General features: G+C 41.8%; 1 protein-coding gene across 3 annotated transcripts in view; it reads left to right on the top strand.

Moving 5' to 3' along the window:
* The window catches only part of maml3 (mastermind-like transcriptional coactivator 3), a 172,092-nt gene that overhangs the window by 92,784 nt on the left and 57,934 nt on the right, over positions 1 to 21,374 (top strand). For all 3 annotated transcript variants that reach the window (XM_046837161.1, XM_046837180.1, XM_046837170.1), the window contains exon 2: positions 1,330 to 2,913. In XM_046837161.1, the coding sequence (XP_046693117.1) occupies positions 1,330 to 2,913 (1,584 nt within the window). The remainder of the gene's footprint in view (positions 1 to 1,329; positions 2,914 to 21,374) is intronic.

The raw sequence follows: 21,374 nt of genomic DNA, 5'->3' as shown, positions 1-21,374 counted from the left end.
TCCATGCAGTTTAGAAACATTCTCTACCCTCTGATTTGTGAGGTTTTTTTTACCTGTAATGATACATTATTGCAGTTTAGTCTGAAAAGTAGCATGGTTTTGTATGAACTGGTAACGTGAAAGTTGTCGCAAATGACCTACAGGTCGTCTCCGAATTACGATGGAGATGCGTTGCGATGATCCCATCGTAATTTTAAAATATCGTGACTCGTGGCCTAACTTAGCCTACCCAGGAGTTTTAAGGAATGGTTATGGGGCAGTATACTACAGTTACAGTACATAATTTAGCAAAACGGAGCAATTTACACTACCGTATTGTATAAACTTTACAGTATAAACATCGGCCAGTCACAATTTTATGACCACCAGCCTAATATGGTGTTGGTCCCCCCCCTTTGCTGCAGTCGGCAACAGTCCTGATCCATCGAGCGTTAACAGCATCAACTTCTTTAGCAATTTCAGCTGCAGTACCTCGTCTGTTGGATCGAACCACATGCGCCAGCCTTTGATTGCCCACGTGCATCAGTAAACCTTGGTTAAGAGTAAGGCATCTCACAAAGCCGGGAGATGTGTAGATCCTGGCACCGTCCCAACGTATTTTACAAAGGTTTGAATGCCACATGAAAACTAAAGTACTATTACTTTTTTTCCGTATCGTCATCATGAAATCCAAAGCCAAACCATCGTAACTCGGAAGACCTGTACCTGTAGAAAGTGGAAAGTTTGGTTGAAATAGAACCGTGCCACGATTCTCATTAACGTGAATGTAACTCGCACTCACTCTTTCAGGAAGTAAATTAACCTGCCCATGTGTTTTAGCTGATGACATCATTAGTTGTCACAGCACAGATGAACCATGATCTGTTTGCCGCTTTCTAATCAATAGTGCCATGTAAAGAACATAGACTTGAGCACAATAATAATAAAAAATCAAAAATATTTTCTTCTTCCTGAACATTTGCAATGATGTAAGATGAATGCAAACGCACTGGGGTCCGTTAAAATCGAGTCTGAAACCAGACCGACATTGCAGGGGGCGCTTGGAGACGGGAACAATGGCACACAGATTCAGATTGCAGCAAACACTCCCAGTGTGAAACCCAGCATACGATACTAAAGGTTTGCAACCACCTGCTCACACAAAGGTGTTTTCATAAAGTGGGTAAAACAATAAAAACATTTAGCCCTATATGCAGTCTAGTGTGTCCACGTTTGCCTGGTAGTGTTTATAATGGCTCTGTTCCACTCTGTTCCAGACATCATAATTAGCTTAAGCTAATCTTACAATGTAAGGAAAGCTAATAGTTTTTCATTCTTTCTCTTTTTCAGCTTCAGGAGACGGTGAAACGAAAATTGGACAGCGCTCAGTGCAGATCTCCTTTAAATGGTGACCAGAATGGGATCTGTGATGGAAGCTACTCGCCCACTACAAAGAGATTGCGTAAGGAGGGTAATAGTGGACTGGACTCTCTGGGTGCTTTGCCCAACAGTGTACCCCCAATCTCACCACTTCATCAAATGGACATCAAGCCTACATTACCTACAGGCAACAACACATCTAATAATGCAATGGGTAATGGCAATGCCGGTACAAACCATATAACAGGGCGAGCAGAGGACTTGGGTAAAAATGGTGGCATGCCAGACATTAAACTCAATGGATCTTTGGATCTCGATGATGGTTTTAGCCTTCTAAAGGACATGAAACAAGAGCCCCTGGACGATGCAACAGGGATTGAATCATCGGACACCTCGTTGTCCAATCAGAACAAGTTGTTTTCTGACATTAACTTAAATGATCAGGAGTGGCAGGAGCTGATTGACGAGCTGGCAAACACGGTTCCTGAGGATGACATGCATGACCTCTTTAATGAAGACTTTGAGGAGAAGAAGGAAGTTGGTGACTTCAGCCGGCCTACAACAGAGCAAACGCAGAATCTGCAAGAGCCTGTACCTCCTCCAGTCGCCACAGCACCCAATAACCCGCCACAGACTCAGGGTGGGCAGATGGGCTCTCCACAGGTTCGCCCAGCTTCCTCTGGACCACCATTTGCCACTGCTGCCAATGGCACACCACCCCAACAACCGCTGCAACAGTCTCCAGCAGTTGCAATGGCATCAGGGTCGCCTGCTAGCTGCATTGCTCGTTCTCCCCAAACCCCTACACAGGCCCAGACACAGACCTCCAGACCTGGCAATGGATTTATGATAAATCCTGGTCCTGGTGTAGGTCCCCCAGGGTCAACGCCGGTAGCACCAGTAGGTCCTGGTGCAGGAGCAGGAAGTGGACCAGTCCCGGTTCCTGCTCCACCAACCACTGAACTCTCACCGGCCGAACAGCTAAAGCAGATGGCAGCACAACAACAGCAACGTGCCAAGCTCATTCAGCAGAAACAGCAGTCCCAGGCAGCTAGCTGGTCTCCTGCAGGAGCTCCAACAAGCCCTTACGGTGGTCCCTTCAACCCTGACAAACCAAATAGCCCCATGATGTACCCACAAGGCTTTAATGCCTCCAACACAATGGTGCCCAAACCAGGCATAAACAACTACCTCCCACAAAACCATATGAACATGATGAACCAGCAACAGCAGCAGCAACAATCGGCCAACATGGCTGCCCAGAATGCCTTGAACAAGCAGCTGTCTTACAACAACACTAAACCACTGAGTCATTTCAGCGGGGTTGACCACATGAGTCAGCGAATGACCCCACCAATGGCCAGTCAGGTCAAAAATCCCATGATGCCCTATATGCAGGGGACAGGTGGACAGGGTGGGGGACCACCTCCTTCTCAAGGTCCTATGCCAGGGCAGACAGCACATTTGACGGAAGAGCAGAAGAGGATGCTGATGATGAAGCAGAAGGTGCTTGGTCAAGGTTTGCCTTACAGTGCGATGCAGCAACATGCACAGGTAAGATGCTTGGCTATGTTCTGTTTGTGTTATGCTGTGCTATCATGGACTAGCTAAGGGTAAAGTCTTTGTTTAGGCTTAAATGTGTTGAGTTTTGTGACGAGACCAAGTGTGGCCTGCTCTTAAATATAATTACATGTAAGTGGGCTGATTCCGCTGACTCTTTTGGGATTTATTTCTTTGTACCAATTTGATTGTTCGGTAAAAGAGTTTAATAATCAGGCTTTGACCAGGTTAGATGTGTTATATGCACTTAAACCTTCTTTTCAGTCCCAATGGTCCAGTATCTGATCCGCCTGGGGTAGTTTCTGTAACTGTATCTGTGGGGTACAAGGTTTTATTCAAATCAAAACGCTGGAAGTGTCTGATCTTGCCCTTCATTATGCTTTTGCTTTTATCCATAACGGAGCAGAAGAAGACCAAGCCAAGATGGTACGGTAGCACGTCTTTTGACGTGGAGAGATTTCCTTTTCGCTTGGAGAGATACTGGAGTCCATCTTGTTCATAATTCCATTCTAAAACCCTGCTTTCCCGTAATGCTATATTTTATGTCTGTGTTGTGCACTGGGCCAGTAATGGTGGCCGTTGCCCCAGCAACAGCTAGCTCTCGGATAGAAAATCGACACTGTCTAATATATTAATGTCAATGCAGCAGCCCCTGGGCCCCTAAGGCTGCCGAAACCTCCATACCTTTGCGTCACCTAGCTCAGAAGTAAGGATGCTTGTGCTCCTCATCAGACACAGAGGACAGAATTTACATTTGATTATTATTGAACATTCGAACATCATGTTTGTAGACTTGACAAACGATGATGACGGGTAACGAAGTGGTCAGAATTGAGTCTAGCTAATCGCTTGGTCACTCGGTCCTAACCACTAACAAGTCGCAGTTCCTTCCCTCTGTCTGTTGTGGCAGCCTTTTATGAGTCTTTTTAAACATGTGCACTGGAATGGTGCATATGTGTGTTTGATTTCCCTTTCAATCTAAGACATGCTGGTGAGTGACCTGTAAATTATGCTTGTTAATGATGTCCCCAGTTACTTCCACCCTCCAACCCAACCCTCCTTTTGAGTCCTCCTCATTTCCTTCTCCACATTTTATTCGTACATCAGGCTGTGGGTCTCATACTCTGCGATTAGACGTCCCTCCACCCTTTTTCTTTCTCTTCCATCTCTCCCTTCTCTTCCTTTGCTCTTTTTTCCCCTCCATCTTTCCCGTTCCCCCCTCCTCGCCCGCAATAAAGAGACAGATTTATGACGGCTGGTCCTTTGCAGCACTCTGAGGAAAAATGCGGCAGAGGTAGAAACGAGTCGGAGAGTGCGAGGGGCAGAAAGACAGAAGAAGAAGCGAACGAAGAGGAAAGAGAGGGAATGTGCGGAATGAAAACAGATCATGAGTGAGCGAGATAAATGGATTGTAGGGAAAGGCATGGAGGGAGGTAAAAGATCTATAGGGAGAAGAGAGAAGAGAAAATTGCAATGAGAGAAGACAAAGGGAAAAAGATTTTTACTCTCATTTGGCCAAGCAATTACATCCTATGATATCCGTTATCTCTTAGCTCGAAGAAAAAGAAAAAAAAACTGGTTCGGTACTTTCCTTTGTGTGCATGTTCACAACAATCATAGCTTGTGTAAAACTTTGTATAAAGCTTTGTTCCAGTTTATAAGAATGTGCATTTATTCAGCTTTAAAACATCATAATATTTAGTAGGGAGTTGTACAGATAAAAAAAAAATATATAATTAGCTGCATCGTTCTGAAAGCGTGATAATAGTTTGCTTGCAAACGCTCGTAGCAAGTTGAAAATGACACTACACACACATTTGTGTTAATGTTCCTACTGTTCAATTTTGCAGCACTGTTTAAAAGTGTTACATGAACCCTCTGAGTAGAACTTTTAAGAAATGTGAATAGCCATGTTATATAGATGGATTACACCATTGTTTATAATAGTGCACTTGTAGTGTGAGATCAATTCTAGTTAAACTAATAAATTGTAGGTGAATCTGCCCGGGGCACACCAAGCCCCTGGTGGAATTTAAAAGTCGATCAGCTTCGGTATCTTTGGTAAGTTCCACACTGTAGCCATATGGCGTCAGCGGTTTTTCGGCCGATTCTGCATGTCGGTTTGGAGGCGGAGTTTGTCAGCGAGCAAGAGAACTTAGATTGGTTATTCAGCTTAGCGAATGAGCACACGAGAAAAAAAACGAAACCAAGCAAACACCGACTGAGTAAAGAGGAAGCACACATTTGTCGTTCTTGCTCTTGTCTTTGAAATTTAACAGACATGATTGAAGAAAGCTACACAAATCCTCAATGATCGAGGCAGGTGTAAACGGTGCTTTGCTTTATATAATCACAGTGCTAGCTCTTACAGTTTCCCTGTTTGAATGCTAAATATAGACTACTGCCACCTGCTGGTTTGGGAGAGTTATGTTCTCTTACACAGGCGCAAAATTACACACACGTGTCAGATGTGCCTGTCTAATAATCCGCCTAATTTGCAGCGCAATCGGCCGATGGCGATCAATTAAAAATGCCAAAAATCAGCCCGATTATTCGGCGGTCTGCTCAATCGGTTGACCTCTAATAATAATAATAATACATTTTATTCATAGGTGCCGTACGTGACACTCAAGGACACCTTATGTACAGGTAAAACACACAAAAAATGACCAAGCAACAATTTCGATATATATATATATATATATATATATATATATATATATATATATATATATATATATATATATATATACGCATGCATAAAAACATGCGTTTTCAGACAAGATTTAAAGGTAGAGACAGGGTCGCTATTGTGATTATTAAAAGGAAATAGATTTCACAAGTAAGGAGCAGCATAGCTAAACTCTTGAATGGCACTTTAACCATAATTTTACATTTAGAAAATTTTGCAAACGCCCATATCCATTGAGAAGTACGAAAGTGCTTCGAGTCTCTATAAATTGAAAAATCGACACTGCTTCACTAGGTTCTAGACCCATGATACCATCAGCCTAAACTCTATTAAGAGGAATGATAGCACCTTTTTTTATTATTAAAATAAAAGGATTTATGGAAAAAACGTGCTAGTATAAGTATTCCAGAACGAGGTAGAGATAGGTAAAGAACATTTTGACCTTGTTGTGAGTGCTGTAGATTTCTGTTTGGGTTTCGGTTTTATCTGGCAGGCTGCCTGTTATGCCCGATGGTCGTCGAATAGCTGATGCTTTAATGCTAATGGCAATTGAACAAGCTGAGTTAATTACACATGATGTAAAGGGTTTTTTGAGCGCTACATGCAACATACGCACACACACAGACAGACACGAATGAAAAAGTCTTGCAAAATAAATAAGCGCATATATCAATAATCTGATACTCAAAAACATATGGCAAATATCCACCCACCCACAGACTGTTCCTTTCTCACACACACACACACACTCACACGCAGAGATCAGTGAGTGTCTGCTGTGTTTTCATATGGGTGGCAGAATGGCAGAGTTTGCATAATCTTATTAGCGTGTGATTATGAAACTTCAGCCCGCTCCTTAAAAGCTCGTTAGTCAGGCTTTAATTGTCACTCCTCTGCGTTTTGCATATTGCCTTGGTGACTGTGATTTATTCGCTAGCGATCAAAGGCGATGGTGGGGGGACGCGTAGTGTGTTGATGCGTGCTAAGCGTGTGTGTGAGTGAGTTTGCGTGTTAAAGTCAATGAGGTGCAGGGGTTCGAGCTAAATAGACGTTGTGGGGGAGGGGCAGCATGTGATTGGTTGGAAGGAAGTTAAATGAGCAGTTAAATCAGCCGTTTAGGTGGCCTGTTGCCTGTGTGTGTGTGTGTGTGTGTGTGTGTGTGTGTGTGTGTGTGTGAGAAAGAGAGAGAGGCAGATGGAAAAAGACACATTGTTATGGAGGACATCTGTATCTCGTTCTCTCTGTGCTCCTTTCTTACTTTCTTTCTTTCTTTCTTTCTTTCTTTCTTTCTTTCTTTTTTTTTACAATCCATCCTATCTGTTCTTTTTCTGCGTGATGTGTCTGGAGAGGAATCTAGCTCAAGTGCGATGATCTTGAGAAAAAGAGACGAGAGGAAAAGACCACCCAGCTGCTCTCGTCCTTCCCCTCCCCCTGTCTCTTTATTCACAGGAAGAAGAGATATTGCTTTTTCTTCTCTATCTTTTTAACTAACCCCCACGTGTTAGGTTGATTTCAGCCGCTCTTAGATCCTTTGGAGAGGCTTGTGTGTGTGCGCGTGTTTGGAGAGGGAGTGGTGTGTGTGTGTGTGTGTGTGTGTGTGTGTGTGTGTGTGTGTGTGTGTGTGTGTGTGTGGTGGGGGGGCTTTGGAGGGAGGAGCAACTACAGTGTTCTGCAAATTTTTGTTGTGCGACTTGACAACACTGACACCAGACAAAACCATCACCGACCATCACTCTGCCCACTGCAACAAAAGCCCTGTGACTGTGTGAGTGCGTCTTCAAGGGGAAATATCCTGAACTCTTCAAAGCGAAGTGATGTAGCTCAGGACGTATCACATTTGTAATATTATGAACCGTTTAATAAGTGTTTAGCAAAACTCCACGTCGCACAATGAAAAGCTTCCACTTTGAGGGACATCCATACTGCGTTGCACAATACTTTGTTAATGTAGTTGTATACGAACCTCCGGAACTCAACAACAAAACATCTTCCTCCGATGCATCTTTGCTTGTCTGTGCTTGTCGAACAGATAAAGCCGTGCTAGCCTTCCACACGTGGAATGTCTTCGCCTTGCAACACTCGGACAGGAAACAATGCGCTGTTATTCACCGCTGCTTCATGAATTCAGGATAGATTTCTGCTGCAGTGTTCACACATTAATTCATTTACTGCGGTTTTGATCAGAGGTCCATCGATAGTGGGTTCACTGATACCGATCGCTAGGTAGAATCGTACTCGAAGATAACTAATAAATCAACCGATAGTATTTAAAATGAATAGTGGATAAAAAACAAACACTCCATGTTAAATAGCACTGAACTTTATTACGAAAAAAAAAAACAGTATTGAAAAAAAAATGTGGTTAAATAAATAGGAATATATTCATTAATATGTATAATTGTATAAATTATAATTGACTAATTATTAATTTTAGCTATCTAAATTAGAAATAATACATATAAAACAGTTCCCCCGTTTATCGCGTGCGAAAAACGAATTTCGGCAAAAAAAATTAATTTTGATTGTTTAAGCCGTAAATCCTCCTCCCACACTCTTTAAACACACACAGAAAACATTTGCAAGAATATAGCGAAATGAATTTTGTGTAAATTTATAGAAATTTCACATTCATAGTGAGTACTGTAGTACAGTACTGGAGCCTATGCACAGTTTCTCTACTTGTTTATTGGTTGAAGTGTCCTATGACATCAAAAAAGGGGCTGAGTTTAAAAATACACGTCACTGCATTCTTTATTTTCATTGGCTAATTCTGGTGACGTATGTCTTCAATTCCCTCATTTTCTTTTACGTCAGAGGATACTACAACCAATAAATAAGCGGAAACCTACAGTTTCTTGTAATGCTACTCGTTTCTTATGATGAACTGAATTCGGGAGCATTCGCGAAACAAAATATTCATGCGGCAAATTTTTCATGTGGAAATCGCGATAAAGTGGGACCGCGAGATTCGACTGTATGGCGCTGTGTGTGTGTGTGTGTGTGTGTGTGTGTGTGTGTGTGTGTGTGTGTGTGTGTGTGTGTGTGTTTGATAATTAATATTAAATTTTCTAAAGAGATGATCTTAACTGTTCTACTTATTTCAGCATACTTTAACAAATGTCTTTATTTATTCATTTATTCATTCATTCATTCAACAAATTTGCGGTCCGGCACTTAATACGTTGCATTTGGTGCATATTTACTAAACACGATATATACAGTGAGGAAAATAAGTATTTGAACACCCTGCTATTTTGCAAGTTCTCCCACTTAGAAATCATGGAGGGGTCTGAAATTGTCTTCGTAGGTGCATGTCCACTGTGAGAGACATAATCTAAAAAAAAAAATCCAGAAATCACAATATATGATTTTTTAACTATTTATTTGTATGATACAGCTGCAAATAAGTATTTGAACACCTGAGAAAGTCAATGTTAATATTTGGTACAGTAGCCTTTGCAATTACAGAGGTCAAACATTTCCTGTAGTTTTTCACCAGGTTAGCACACACTGCAGGAGGGATTTTGGCCCACTCCTCCACACAGATCTTCTGTAGATCAGTCAGGTTTTTGACCAGTCGCTGAGAAACACGGAGTTTGAGCTCCCTCCAAAGATTGTCTATTGGGTTTAGGTCTGGAGACTGGCTAGGCCACGCCAGAACCTTGATATGCTTCTTACAGAGCCACTCCTTGGTTATCGTGGCTGTGTGCTTCGGGTCATTGTCATGTTGGACGACCCAGCCTCGACCCATCTTCAATGCTCTAACTGAGGGAAGGTGGTTGTTCCCTAAAATCTCGCAATACATGGCCCCGGTCATTCTCTCTTTAATACAGTGCAGTCGCCCTGTCCCATGTGCAGAAAAACACCCCCAAAGCATGATGCTACCACCTCCATGCTTCACAGTAGGGATTGTGTTCTTGGGATGGTACTCATCATTCTTCTTCCTCCAAACACGTTTAGTGGAATTATGACCCAAAAGTTCTATTTTGGACTCATCTGACCACATGACTTTCTCCCATGACTCCTCTGGATCATCCAAATGGTCATTGGCAAACTTAAGACGTGCCTGGGCATGTGCTGGTTTAAGCAGGGGAACCTTCCGTGCCATGCATGATTTCAAACCATGACGTCTTAGTGTATTACCAACAGTGACCTTGGAAACGGTGGTCCCAGCTCTTTTCAGGTCATTGACCAGCTCCTTCTGTGTAGTTCTGGGCTGATTTCTCACCTTCCTTAGGATCATTGAGACCCCACGAGGTGAGATCCTGCATGGAGCCCCATACTTATTTGCAGCTGTATCATACAAATACATAGTTTAAAAATCATATATTGTGATTTCTGGATTTTTTTTTTTTTTAGATTATGTCTCTCACAGTGGACATGCACCTACGATGACAATTTCAGACCCCTCCATGATTTCTAAGTGGGAGAACTTGCAAAATAGCAGGGTGTTCAAATACTTATTTTCCTCACTGTATATGTGTATATATAATATATATATCTTTATATAGCGTTTTCATGAACTGATAAAGTATCGCCAAACAAAATATCACTATACTCACATTTATTACACCCATATATGGTCTTGCTGGTTGTATTGACGTTATGCAGATCATATTATATATACTTACAGACTGAAACGCTTAACTCCTGGATAAGCGGCATATAGCTTTCAATTAAACTCAATTCATTTTTATTTGTATAGCGCTTCTAACAATGAACATTGTCTCAAAGCAGCTTTACAAAGTGAATATGTTCTTTATAAGTGTAAGTTTGTCCCTGATGAGCGAGCCGGTGGCGACTGTGGTAAGGAAAAACTCCCCGAGAGGGGAATAGGAAGAAACCTTGAGAGGAACCAGACTCAAGAGGGAACCCATTCTCATCTGGGTTGCACCGAATGTCCATTTGTAGCAGATATACAATGTTGCGGGGTATAGTGAGTTATCAAAATTCTCGAAACCGTGTAAATGCTGTGAAATAACAGCACAAGTCCATAATATTTCTCCACTATTTGTCTATAATGCATATTTCAGTAAACCAGCACTAAATCAACCCAAAGATGCTAGCCAGACGTCAATAAATATCTGATTTATTGTCAAAATAAGTGAAAAATCCATTGTGCAAGGTCATTGCAAGGTCAGTATGTTTTTCCAGGAACACGATAAATCTAATATTTCCTGGTTTTCTCTGATCGCTCCAACTGTTGAATTGACCCAAGAAGCACATCCCAGGCAGCTAGATTGCGATCTCGAGCATTTTTGTGCTAGCCGGAAATCACTCCCACTACAAAAATGTCCAGGCCATTTGTCCACGTCTAGTTTAGAGGTCTTTATTTACAACAGTTTATGAAGCGTTTCAGGATTGAGTAATACGGCGCACTGTATACATCCGTACACGATTCCTAATTGACGACATTTTATTTGTTCTTCTCCGTAATATTGTTTTCTGGTCGGATTCTCTCCATGGAATTTTGTTGACATAGCCTTATATAATCCTGCTGAATGATGAAAGACTTTTGTTGCACTGAGCGATTTTTTTTTTTTTTTTTACTTCCACTGTGGAGGCTGCATGGGCGTTTGTTTACCGAGGGTCTCTAATCCACTCTGAGTAAAAAAGGAAAAAAGAGAAGTTCGTCCTTATAGAGGTGTACTAAAGCTCAGGGGTTAGGGTTTTCCACTACTGAGTAGAGGGTTGTAAGTTTGAAGCCTATGACTGCCTTGGAGCCTCTCTTGAGGAAAAGCCCTTAACCCTCAACTGCTCAGCTTTATAGTTGAATTGTAGCTGGCGTTGTGTCTGACAAATGAGTAAATGTAAAGCACTGCATTGGGTCTATATTCGAACATTAAGCTTGACTATGTTTCTCTGTGTACTTAATGCTTATGCAGTCTCATACCTGTGATCTAGGTATCAGTCAGTCCCAGTCAAGGAGGTGTAGCCTAAGCATCAGTTAGTCCTAGTGAAAGAGGTGTGGCCTAATGGATCTGGCCTAGGGAAGAAGGTGTCTCTTCTGTATCGGTCCTAAGGAAGGAGGTGTAGCCAAAAACACAGGCCACACCTCCTTCCCTAAGACAGAAACACAGGCCACACCTCCTTCCCTAGGACAGAAAAACAGGCCACACCTCCTTCCTCTAGGACATAAATACTGGCTACACCTCTTTTCTTTAGGACAGAAATACAGGCCACACCTCTTTCCTCTAGGACAAAAACACAGGCCACACCTCTTTCCTTTAGGACAAACACAGGCCACACCTCTTTCCTCTAGGACAAAAACACAGGCCACACCTCTTTCCTTTACGACAGAAATACAGGCCACACCTCCTGCCCTAGGCCAGATCCATGAGGCCACACCTCCTTCACTGGGACGGATAGATACATATCTATCAGTCCCAGTGAAGGAGGTGTGGTCTCATGGGAGGAGGTGTGGCCTGTGTTTCTGTCCTAGGGAAGGAGGTGTGGCCTGTGTTTCTGTCCTAAAGGAAAGAGGTGTAGCCTGTGTTTTTGTCCTAGAGGAAAGAGATGTGGCCTTATGTATCAGTCAGTCCTTTTAATGAAGGTGTGGCCTATGTATTGTATATGAATTTCACTGTCTTGCACAACATTGTATGTCAAAACATTAGCTCTAAATGATTCTGAATTGAATAGTTGCCTACTTGCAAATTTACTCCATCACGTTTTGACATATGTGGCTATTGACAGAAGAACAGACATGTTTCTCTTGTACAATTCCAGGTTTTGTGCTGCACACATTCACATTGAAATAAAATGCACTTAGTCGCAGTGCCGTAGTGCATTTGGACAACGAATATACACAGTGAGAGGGGCTGCATGTGGCAGCGCTGGTGTACATGTGGCAAGCGCTGGTCTACATGCAGCCCGATGGCCAGGTTGCGCTGTGTGTGTGTGTGTGTGTGTGTGTGTGTGTGTGTGCACTACCACACACACTTCTTTGTCCACACTCAAACACTGACAGATGGAAAGACCATGTGGATCATGGCAGAGTAGGGAGTGTAGATGGAAAAAGGGAACAGGGATGTGTGTGTGTGTGTGTGTGTGTGTGTGTGTGTGTGTGTGTGTGTGTGTGTGTGTGTGTGAGAGAGAAAGAGAGAGAGTGCACATGGAGACATATGTTACCCAGGAAAGAGAAGGTTGCAGAGGGTGTCTGTCTGGCTTGTATGTGTATCTCATCAGTCCCATCTCACATACTAAGAAACACTGGCCCGGACAGGTTCGCACTCAATATGTGTGTGTCCATTTGCAGTCCTATAACTGGCATGCACGCCTGTATCACGGGTGTAATTGTGTGTGTGTGTGTGTATAGGCCACTGTGTATAGGATGACACTGGTGTGTTTAGTATGCGGGTACAAGGTTGCTGTTCCTGGCAGACGGCTATGAAGCGATGTCGAGCCACACCACAGAATAAGAATGATCTTTCTCTTCCTTGTTCTCTCTCTCTCTCTCTCTCTCTCTCTCTCTTCACTTCCAGTGAGGAGATGCCTCACGAACGAGGGAACGAGGGATAGAGCGAAACTTTGGCGCCCTCAGCCCCTCTGTGTTGCCATAGATACCATGGCCCACAGCACCTTGCTGCCTAAATAAATGGCAGCCACAAGACGGAAGCGTGTATAGATGTGTGTGTGTGTGTGTGTGTGTGTGTGTGTGTGTGTGTGTGTGTGTGTGTGCCTCAGGAGTTAGAAAGCTGGTAGAGAACACATAACAGATGAGCTGCAGTCTTTGTTTTGATGTCTGTGGAGCTAGAACGGAACGGAGGGCAGAGGAAAGAATCTGTAAATGGTTTTTATCTCCGTTCTCTCATCGCCTGTGCACCTCAGCATGGACACACAAAATGGACTTGTACTAATGAGAAACATCACGGTTTATTGTATTATTGTTATCATGAAATCATAGCTATTTTAATGAAAATATTACTCAGCTGAAATAAGTGACGGATCAGTCAGTCGGCCATGTTTGTCAGACTTGAATGGAGAAGAAAGCAGAAAGGTGCATGTAAGGCTTTTGTCAAGTGTGGCCAAAACAAAAGTTGTTTTTGAAGGCAGAATTGTTTTAATTGCATTTTTCAATTGAACACAAAGGTTATGGAAGTGATTAGTTCACAAAATGACTGGCAAGGTAATGCGATTTTTCACATTTAGAAAATTGTAATAAACAATAAAATCATCCAGAGCTACCAGGACAATGGGATTTTTCACCATTTCACGTGGTACTGGTGTAGTCTTTTTATCAGCCGTGCAGTCAGGAACTGCATGGTGGCGGCTCCACTCATGAAAACTCAGTTGTTGAACAAAAAAAAAACACTTGGTTGCACATTTTGTCTGATGTTTAATAATCAATGCTCTGATCAGAGGTTGGGGAGGGTTCATGCCCAAACACAGTCAAGCTGCCATTGTGGGGATTTTAACATCTCCTCTAGGGGTGCTGTCTCATGACTGACCCCAGGTCTTTACTTTTTTGAAGACCCTGGGATATGCAAGAGGAATTTCAGCAATTTGACTATGTTGTAAAGCATGTGTGGAAAATCAAGCCGTTTCCTTTGTTTAAATGTCGGACACATTTTCACGGTTCTGCTCTTAAACTGTGTCTCAAAATCTTAACTGACTGCCACTGTCTCTTGTGCTGACCAAATAATGCACATTTAATACCTCATTTTTAACATTCTATCGGACATGTCCTCATTACGTTTTTTTTTTGGAGAAAAATTGTCAATTCTTTCAGTTTTTGATTGGTAAGAGAAAGTGTAAGTAAAACTCCTGTGCAACTCGTTTCAGATTTTTTGTCTTGGTTTTTCTCTGCTGTTTATTGAAAGAATAAGTCATACTAAGATATTCTGGTAATTCGAGACGCTCCAATGCCTGAAGGTTGGCAGGTTTGGAAATACAATATAATTGGATTTCTCGGCAGTGTAACTGTACAGACGGTGATAAAACGGTAAAAATATAGTAAACAATGTGTATGACCTATAGGTTTGCTGCAAACTTTCCACTTCTGTAGTGTTCCTCATACAAATCTGAGATATGCACCTGCTTACCGTATTTTTCAGACTATAAGACGCTACTTTTTTCCCACGTTTTGAACCCCGTGGCTTAAACAACGAAGCGGCTAATTTATGAATTTTTCCTGGGTTTTTCCCGGTTTCACAAACTTCAAGCCAAAAAACTGAACCCCATAACATTAGACCAATGAAATTTCCGAACGGAAACGAAAAAACGCACTTCACCTGTGTTCAGAGCTGCACGGCATCGGGAGAAAAAACTTCCATCGGGTGATTTTTAAACGCATGACGATGCCAAAAGATAAACTCCAGAGAGAAATTGTTGTGAAAGGAAGGAGGAAGACAGTGAACAATGACTTTCTTGGTCGGCTACTGTTTAGATACAAGCCGTTGTAACGCGTTGAGTCTGGGTGAAGGGAGAGCTCGCTAACTCCAGTTGCAACAGAAATCATATAAGCACAGACAGGTTTCCAAAACTCGTGCTTTTTTATTTTTCTTGGCAACAGCGTTACGGTTTAGTCAAAGAAACTTAGAAATCAGCATCAGAAAATAATGAGGACATATTACTCGGTCTCCACACACACAGTAATAGCGGGAAAATGCAGTGGCATGCTATTCCCAAAATGCCGCTCTGCTCTTAAAGGAAGCGCAACATATTTCACCCGTTACACCGTGTGTAACGTATCTTTCGTTAAAGCCTGTGTAAAGTGCATTAGTGTCTATAAGACAGGTGCGGCTTATTTATGTCAAAAATAAAAATATTTGCGGCTTATATATGGGTGCGCTTTATAGTCCGGAAATTACGGTATATATTGTATATAAACGAAAGCATCTAATTAGTAACGTATTAAAGATTAAAAATGGCACATATAGTAAGCTGCTTTTAGTTTAAGTTATTTGTTGGCAAAAAAATTTTTCCATTTAAAAAGTGTATTGTGACGTCATCGATCATGTTAGTTATATGATATCGTCTTGTCAGCTGCAGCAGAAACGCTGACAAAAACCGATTGAAATACAGGGACAATGCAACCGAAAGCTGTGATCTAACTCTGGTGGAGGAAACAGGAGAATCTGGAGGAATCACAGTCAGACAAAGGGGAGAATATGTGCAGACAGTAAACGGAGTTCAGATAGTCACCGACTTATGATGGAGATGAGTTTTGATGACCCCATCGTAACTTGAAAAGCCAAGAGACATGGCCTACCCAGGAGTCTTAAAGGTTGGTGATTAGTTTGGGGTAATATACTTTAATTTGTTAATAATTTAACAAATTACAGTACATAATTTAGCAAAACAGGGCAATCTACAGTACCATAATATACAAACTATACATTATGTATGTATGTGGCTGTGGGCATGTGGATGAGCGCCGGTTTGCGAGCGGAGCTGAAGGTGGAAAGAGACAAGAGCTAAAGATTGGGCTAAAAAAACGCTGAATATGTGTACATACTGGCAGCATCCCAATGTATCATATGGAAAAACCAAATATTAAAAAACATTGTTGTATTGCTATCATCATCGAAAAATCGTAAGTAATCATCGTCCCATATTTCATATTTGTCTGCAGTGCCTGGACATTTTCGTTGCGGTTAAAAGGCTTTGGTTTGGTTTGCTGAGCTGATGGTCCAATGCGTCCTTTGGCTTTTCAGTGCGCTCGCCTTGTTTTCTTTCTCTTTCTTTACTCCTCCTACATCGTCTGCTACATTCCTGTCCACCCCCAACACATGCACATCCAACACCTGGGTCTTCACCTCCTCCCTACGAAAACACAGCTGCCCCGCTCCATATGGCCAAGGTGCTGTAACAACACACACACACACACACACACACACACACACACACACACACACACACACAAAACCCCTGTCCATATGAGCTTTCATGCATTCAGTGCTGCCACCACTTGAACCCCGAGGTTTGAGTATACACTCATATACACATCCTCACACACTTGTCACATTGTTCTCTCTACTGACATGTTGACTTAAGAGAGTGTCTGTGTCACCCACTGCGATGTTGCATCTCTCTATCTTTGGAATTATATATATATATATATATATATATATATATATATATATATATGTGTGTGTGTGTGTGTGTGTGTGTGTGTGTGTGTGTGTGTGTGTGTGTGTGTGTGTGTGTGTGTGTGTGTGTGTGTGTGTGTGTGTGTATATATCATTACATATTATATATGTTACAAAGCAACCAGTGTAACATTGGGGGGGAAGGGGGAAAAACAGAGCAAGGGGGTTTAAGGAGGTGGATGAATTGTCTTAAAGAGACGCTCGCTCTCAAAACACTCGCTGACAAATGAACAGGAGTGAGCGAGAACGAGTGAAAGAGTGCGTGTGAGGGCGATGAGTTAAGAAGCTTTGAGGAGGATTAGGTGAAGAATTTAACTTTTTTTTTTTTTTTTTTTTCTTCCTTCGGAGCCTGAGATGTCTTCTCGGGGCAATTTGCCCCTGAACGCTGCAACATGGTTAATCCCTTCTTAAAAGAGCATAATCCAAGAAACTCTGCTACCTGATCCACAGCACGGCGAGCGAGTGTGAGTGAGCAGTGCCACTGATGTTTCTAACTGCAGAAACACGCACACACACACACACACACACACACACACACACACACACTCATCTCAGCTCTCTCAGTTTTTGAGTTATACCTCCAAGTCTTAATTTCCTGATTTAGGAATACCACCATAGTTTGAATCACACACTCACCTACACAGAAATAATGGTGAAGCCACGTTTACACAGAATTTCAGCTGCTACTGGCACACACACACATACTCACTCTCTCTCTCACACACACACACACCCCTTCATCTTTTCCCGCAGATGCACATAAGCAGCATCCTCGAGTCAGAACACGGAGGCCAGTCCTGAGTAACTTGTACACCATTATTTAGAATTATATTGCTCTATAAAATGCTGACTAAGATTTAATTTCCTCAAAAATTTCAAGATGTTCAGTTTTGTCAGCAATATGTTGGTGTGTTCAATTTGATTAAGGATTAAGGGTTTCCTACACTGCCCACATTTCTCTAGCCTTGCTTTGTCTTTAAGTAAACAGAAAATCTTAAACCAATTTAGATTGACATTTATGCCATTTGGCAGATGTCCTTATCCAAAGCGACTTACATTTATCTCATTTATACAATTGAGCAGCTATGGGGGTTAGGGGCCTTGCTCAAGGGGGCCCAGCAGCAGCAGCTTGGTGTGGCTGGAGTTTGAACCCTTTTGAGAAAAAACAAAAAACAAAACAAATCTTGAAATGAGTCGCAATGAACTCAAAGTTTGTGACTTTTAGCTTAAATGTTAGCCTCAAGGTTATTGCTAAGTTAGCATGCTCTAAAGCAGTGGCAGAATTCACAGAATGAACTGCCTCATGAAATCAGAAATCAAAAACAATCATGGGTTATGGTGCAAGACATCAGGGGCCCAGTGGCTGGGATTTGAACTCTTTACTTTTATCCAAAATACAATGCCTTAACCACTAAGCTAGCACCTCCCAGTTAACATCACCATGCTTGTGGGATCTCTAGCTGTCTTTTGTCTGGGATACTAATTTTTCTATTTATTTATTTATTTTTATTCTGATGTTGAACGTCATTGAAGCTTGTGCATTTATTAGGAGCTGCAAGTCATTGAAGCAGCTCATACCTATAAAACTGTTGTTACAACCGGGGTGAGCTGAATGAAAATCAAATCTGCTACAGTTGGTTCCCGGAAGCAGGACGAGAACACGTCGCTCACATGCTCTCGGGGTTGTTTTGGGCTGCGTTCGGACGTGATTGCGAGTGTCCTCACCTGGCTAAACGAAAGCACACGGAGAAGGGGAAAAAACCAGGGTTCGATTCCAACGGACTAAACACTGTGAATGTGGAGGAACTCTCAGAAAACCTGACCAGAACAATGTTCTTAGAAACTAGGGTTTATAAAATGAGTGTTTATTATTCTCATTCTTTTAATGCATTTGTGTGTGTGTGTGTGTGTGTGTGTGTGTGTGTGTGTGTGTGTGTGTGTGTGTGTGTGTGTGTGTGAGAGAGAGCACGTTCAGAATCTGGCTGGAATTGTCACTGTTACACACTCGCTGAACCCTGTGGTAGAGTGTGTGTGTGTGTGTGTGTGTGTGTACACAAACAGGTTAAAAAGCTGGCTGGATTTGCGTCCATTACACATTCACATGTGTGTGTTTTTGTATGTGTGTGTGATGTGCGATGTGCTCTCTTGCTTCAGACAGTGACACAGAGCAAGAGAGCAAACAGGAGATCAATCAGCACCAAGTATTTCCTGTGCTTAGATTCTGTTGATTTTGGATTGTGTACACACACACGCATACACACACACACACACACACACACACACATATATACAGTGAGGAAAATAAGTATTTGAACACCCTGCTATTTTGGAAGTTCTCCCACTTAGAAATCATGGAGGGGTCTGAAATTGTCATCGTAGGTGCATGTCCACTGTGAGAGACATAATCTAAAAAACAAAAATCCAGAAATCACAATATATGATTTTTTAACTATTTATTTGTATGATACAGCTGCAAATAAGTATTTGAACACCTGAGAAAGTCAATGTTAATATTTGGTACAGTAGCCTTTGTTTGCAATTACAGAGGTCAAACGTTTCCTGTAGTTTTTCACCAGGTTTGCACACACTGAAGGACACAGGAGGGATTTTGGCCCACTCCTCCACACAGATCTTCTGTAGATCAGTCAGGTTTCTGGCCTGTCGCTGAGAAACACGGAGTTTGAGCTCCCTCCAAAGATTGTCTATTGGGTTTAGGTCTGGAGACTGGCTAGGCCACACCAGAACTTTGATATGCAGAGCCACTCCTTGGTTATCCTGGCTGTGTGCTTCGGGTCATTGTCATGTTGGAAGACCCGGCCTCGACCCATCTTCAATGCTCTAACTAAGGGAAGGAGGTTGTTCCCCAAAATCTCACAATACATGGCCCCGGTCATCCTCTCCTTAATACAGTGCAGTCGCCCTGTCCCATGTGCAGAAAAACACCCCCAAAGCATGATGCTACCACCTCCATGCTTCACAGAAGGGATTGTGTTCTTGCGATGGTACTCATCATTCTTCTTCCTCCGAACACGTTTAGTGGAATTATGACCCAAAAGTTCTATTTTGGTCTCATCTGACCACATGACTTTCTCCCATGACTCCTCTGGATCATCCAAATGGTCATTGGCAAACTTAAGACGTGCCTGGACATCTGCTGGTTTAAGCAGGGGAACCTTCCGTGCCATGCATGATTTCAAACCATGACGTCTTAGTGTATTACCAACAGTAACCTTGGAAACGGTGGTCCCAGCTCTTTTCAGGTCATTGACCAGCTCCTCCCGTGTAGTTCTGGGCTGATTTCTCACCTTCCTTAGGATCATTGAGACCCCACGAGGTGAGATCTTGCATGGAGCCCCAGTCCGAGGGAGATTGACAGTCATGTTTAGCTTCTTCCATTTTCTAATGATTGCTCCAACAGTGGACCTTTTTTCACCAAGCTGCTTGGCAATTTCCCCGTAGACCTTTCCAGCCTTGTGGAGGAGTACAATTTTTTCTCTAGTGTCTTTGGACAGCTCTTTGGTCTTGGCCATGTTAGTAGTTGGATTCTTACTGATTGTATGGGGTGGACAGGTGTCTTTATGCAGCTAACGACCTCAAACAGGTGCATCTAATTTAGGATAATAAATGTAGTGGAGGTGGACATTTTAAAGGCAGACTAACAGGTCTTTGAGGGTCAGAATTCTAGCTGATAGACAGGTGTTCAAATACTTATTTGCAGCTGTATCATACAAATACATAGTTTAAAAATCATATATTGTGATTTCTGGATTTTTTTTTTTAGATTATGTCTCTCACAGTGGACATGCACCTATGATGACAATTTCAGACCCCTCCATGATTTCTAAGTGGGAGAACTTGCAAAATAGCAGGGTGTTCAAATACTTATTTTCCTCACTGTATATGTGTATGTATGTATGTATATGTGTGTGTGTGTGTGTGTGTGTATGTATGTGTGTAAGGTTAAAATTAATACTTGTTGCTAATAGATTTGGTTCATATGGCGGTACATTTGTTTCCTGTGTGTACACTTAGGCATGTTGACAAGTCGGCAAGTTCGTAGTTTGATTTCTTTAAATTGTTATGATGGACACATGCAGGAAAAGAAAAGGATTTTTGTGTTTCCAGAGTAAAAAGGCTGCAAAGAAACAGACTATAAAAAAGATGCGGATAACTGTGTTTACCTAAAACTTGATAATAAAATAATAATTTGATTTAATAGCTTTAGTACAAGAAGATGGGAGAGGATGGGAAAGATTTAAGTGGGTAAAGCTTTTATTATCTATTACAAAATAATTGTGATTGGGTCTTTTTTCACTGTTGGAATCTTTCAAATTGTTTTGTGCTTGTTTGCTAATTTTACAAGCGTAGAAGCTAGGAAAAAGAATAGTTCTGTGCGGAGAAAAATGTCCACTAGTAAAAAATAATACATCATGCTACATGAAAAGATTTTCCTGTAAAAAAATAAAATATAAAATACAGAAAATATTTAAAAGAAAATTCGTAGTGGACAAAAAATCCTCTGAGGCAAAAAATTTATATTTGGGGAAAAAGATGGAAATAATCCTGTAAGGGAAAAAAATATCCTTTAAATAAACAAACAAACAAAAAAAATGTCCCATTAATTAAAAACAGATTTCTCTTAGTTTAAAAAAAATTCTTGTAAAGGGTAA

Source organism: Silurus meridionalis, chromosome 2 (genome assembly GCF_014805685.1).
Source record: "Silurus meridionalis isolate SWU-2019-XX chromosome 2, ASM1480568v1, whole genome shotgun sequence".
NCBI classification, from domain to species: Eukaryota; Metazoa; Chordata; class Actinopteri; order Siluriformes; family Siluridae; genus Silurus; species Silurus meridionalis.
The sequence above is the reverse complement of the archived record's forward strand: the minus strand, read 5'-3'. Positions and strand labels throughout refer to the sequence as shown.